Source organism: Apodemus sylvaticus, chromosome 1, assembly GCF_947179515.1.
Source record: "Apodemus sylvaticus chromosome 1, mApoSyl1.1, whole genome shotgun sequence".
NCBI lineage: Eukaryota > Metazoa > Chordata > Mammalia > Rodentia > Muridae > Apodemus > Apodemus sylvaticus.
In genome coordinates, this window is record NC_067472.1 from 106,192,557 (window position 1) to 106,193,993 (window position 1,437).

At 50.6% G+C, this 1,437-nt stretch overlaps 1 protein-coding gene across 1 annotated transcript; it reads right to left on the reverse strand.

Moving 5' to 3' along the window:
- Window positions 1–456: 456 nt before the first annotated feature.
- Window positions 457–1,437, reverse strand: LOC127665495 (olfactory receptor 2AT4-like). Its single transcript, XM_052157827.1, has one exon. The coding sequence runs from the start codon at window positions 1,435–1,437 to the stop codon at window positions 457–459; it is 981 nt and encodes a 326-aa protein (XP_052013787.1).

Below are 1,437 nucleotides of genomic sequence, written 5' to 3' on the forward strand. Positions count from 1 at the left end.
TGAACTCCATTCAATTTTATTGATGTATATTTTCTCAGGTTTCTCAGTCCTTGGATTACACTTTGTTAGGCAGAAGGATCCCTGAGACTTGCTGGCCAGCCAGTGTAGTGTACTCAGTGAGATCTGGGCCTGTGAAAGGTCCTGACTCAAATTCAAGGTGGTTTATGACTAGGACATCAAGGTTAAGCTTTGACCTCCTCTCTCTATCTCTCTGTCTCTTTCTGTACCTTCCCCCTCCTCTGTCTCTCTCTCTCTCTCTCTCTCTCTCTCTCTCTCTCTCTCTCTCTCTCTCTCTCACACACACACACACACACACACACACACACACACACACACACACACCAGAGATGACGCTGTATCAAAACCTAGAAAATATTATCAACTTAGACATTCAATAATATTTAATGAGTTTCTAGTCTGTGATAAGCACCCCTGATTAGTGTTCTAGGAATAGAACTAACTTGATTTAAAGGTTAATAACCCTATCACAGCCTGAGTCTTGAGATATATGATTTTAGTGATGGCCGCCTTGACATCTTTGTTCCTCAGGGTGTAGATGAGAGGGTTGAGAACAGGTGTGAGAATCGCAAACACCACGTTGCCCACGATGTGGAAATCCAGGGGCAGGTCAGCCCTGTAGGCCACGTAGGCCACGGCAATGGACGAGTAGTAGGTACCCACCACCAGGAGGTGGGAGCTGCAGGTGGAGAAGGCCTTGGAACGCCCTTCCTTGGAGTTGATCCGAAGCACTGAGATCAGGATGCGAGCATAGGAGAGGAGCACCAGGAGGAGGGGGAGGAAGGACACCACCATGGCGATGCAGAAGCCCATGAGCGTCTGGGGGCTGGTGTCTGAGCAGGAGGCCTGGACCACGGCCAGGTGGTCACAGAAGCAGTGGTAGATGTAGGCGATGTTGTCAAAAGCCATCTGGGAAGTCTGTACCACTGCAGGGATGGGCAGGAGGAGGGCGGTGATCCAGGCACTGGCTGCCAGTGCAGAGTTTGTCTGTGGGGTCATGTGGACAGGGTAGTGCAGAGGGCGGCAGATAGCCACATAGCGGTCATAGGCCATGACCACCAGGATGAAGGCTTCTGAGCAGTTGAAACCATGGAATAGATACATTTGCAGGAAGCATGCTGGGAAGCTTAGGAAGTGATCTCCCAGCAAGAACAGAGACAGCAACTTGGGAACAGTGGTTGTAGTTGAGAGGATGTCTAGAGCTGAGAGGTTGATTAGGAAGAAGTACATGGGCTTGTGGAGGCTGGTCTCGGCCACCACAGCCACCAGGATCAGGGTGTTCCCCACCAGGATGAGCAGATAGAGGAGGAGAAAGATGACGAATGCAGGAAGGAAGAGGGGTTTTTGCAGAGAGGGGATGCCTGTAAGGTAGAAGCTGGTCTGAGAGTTCCCTGACCCATTACAGGCGATGTTCTCCAT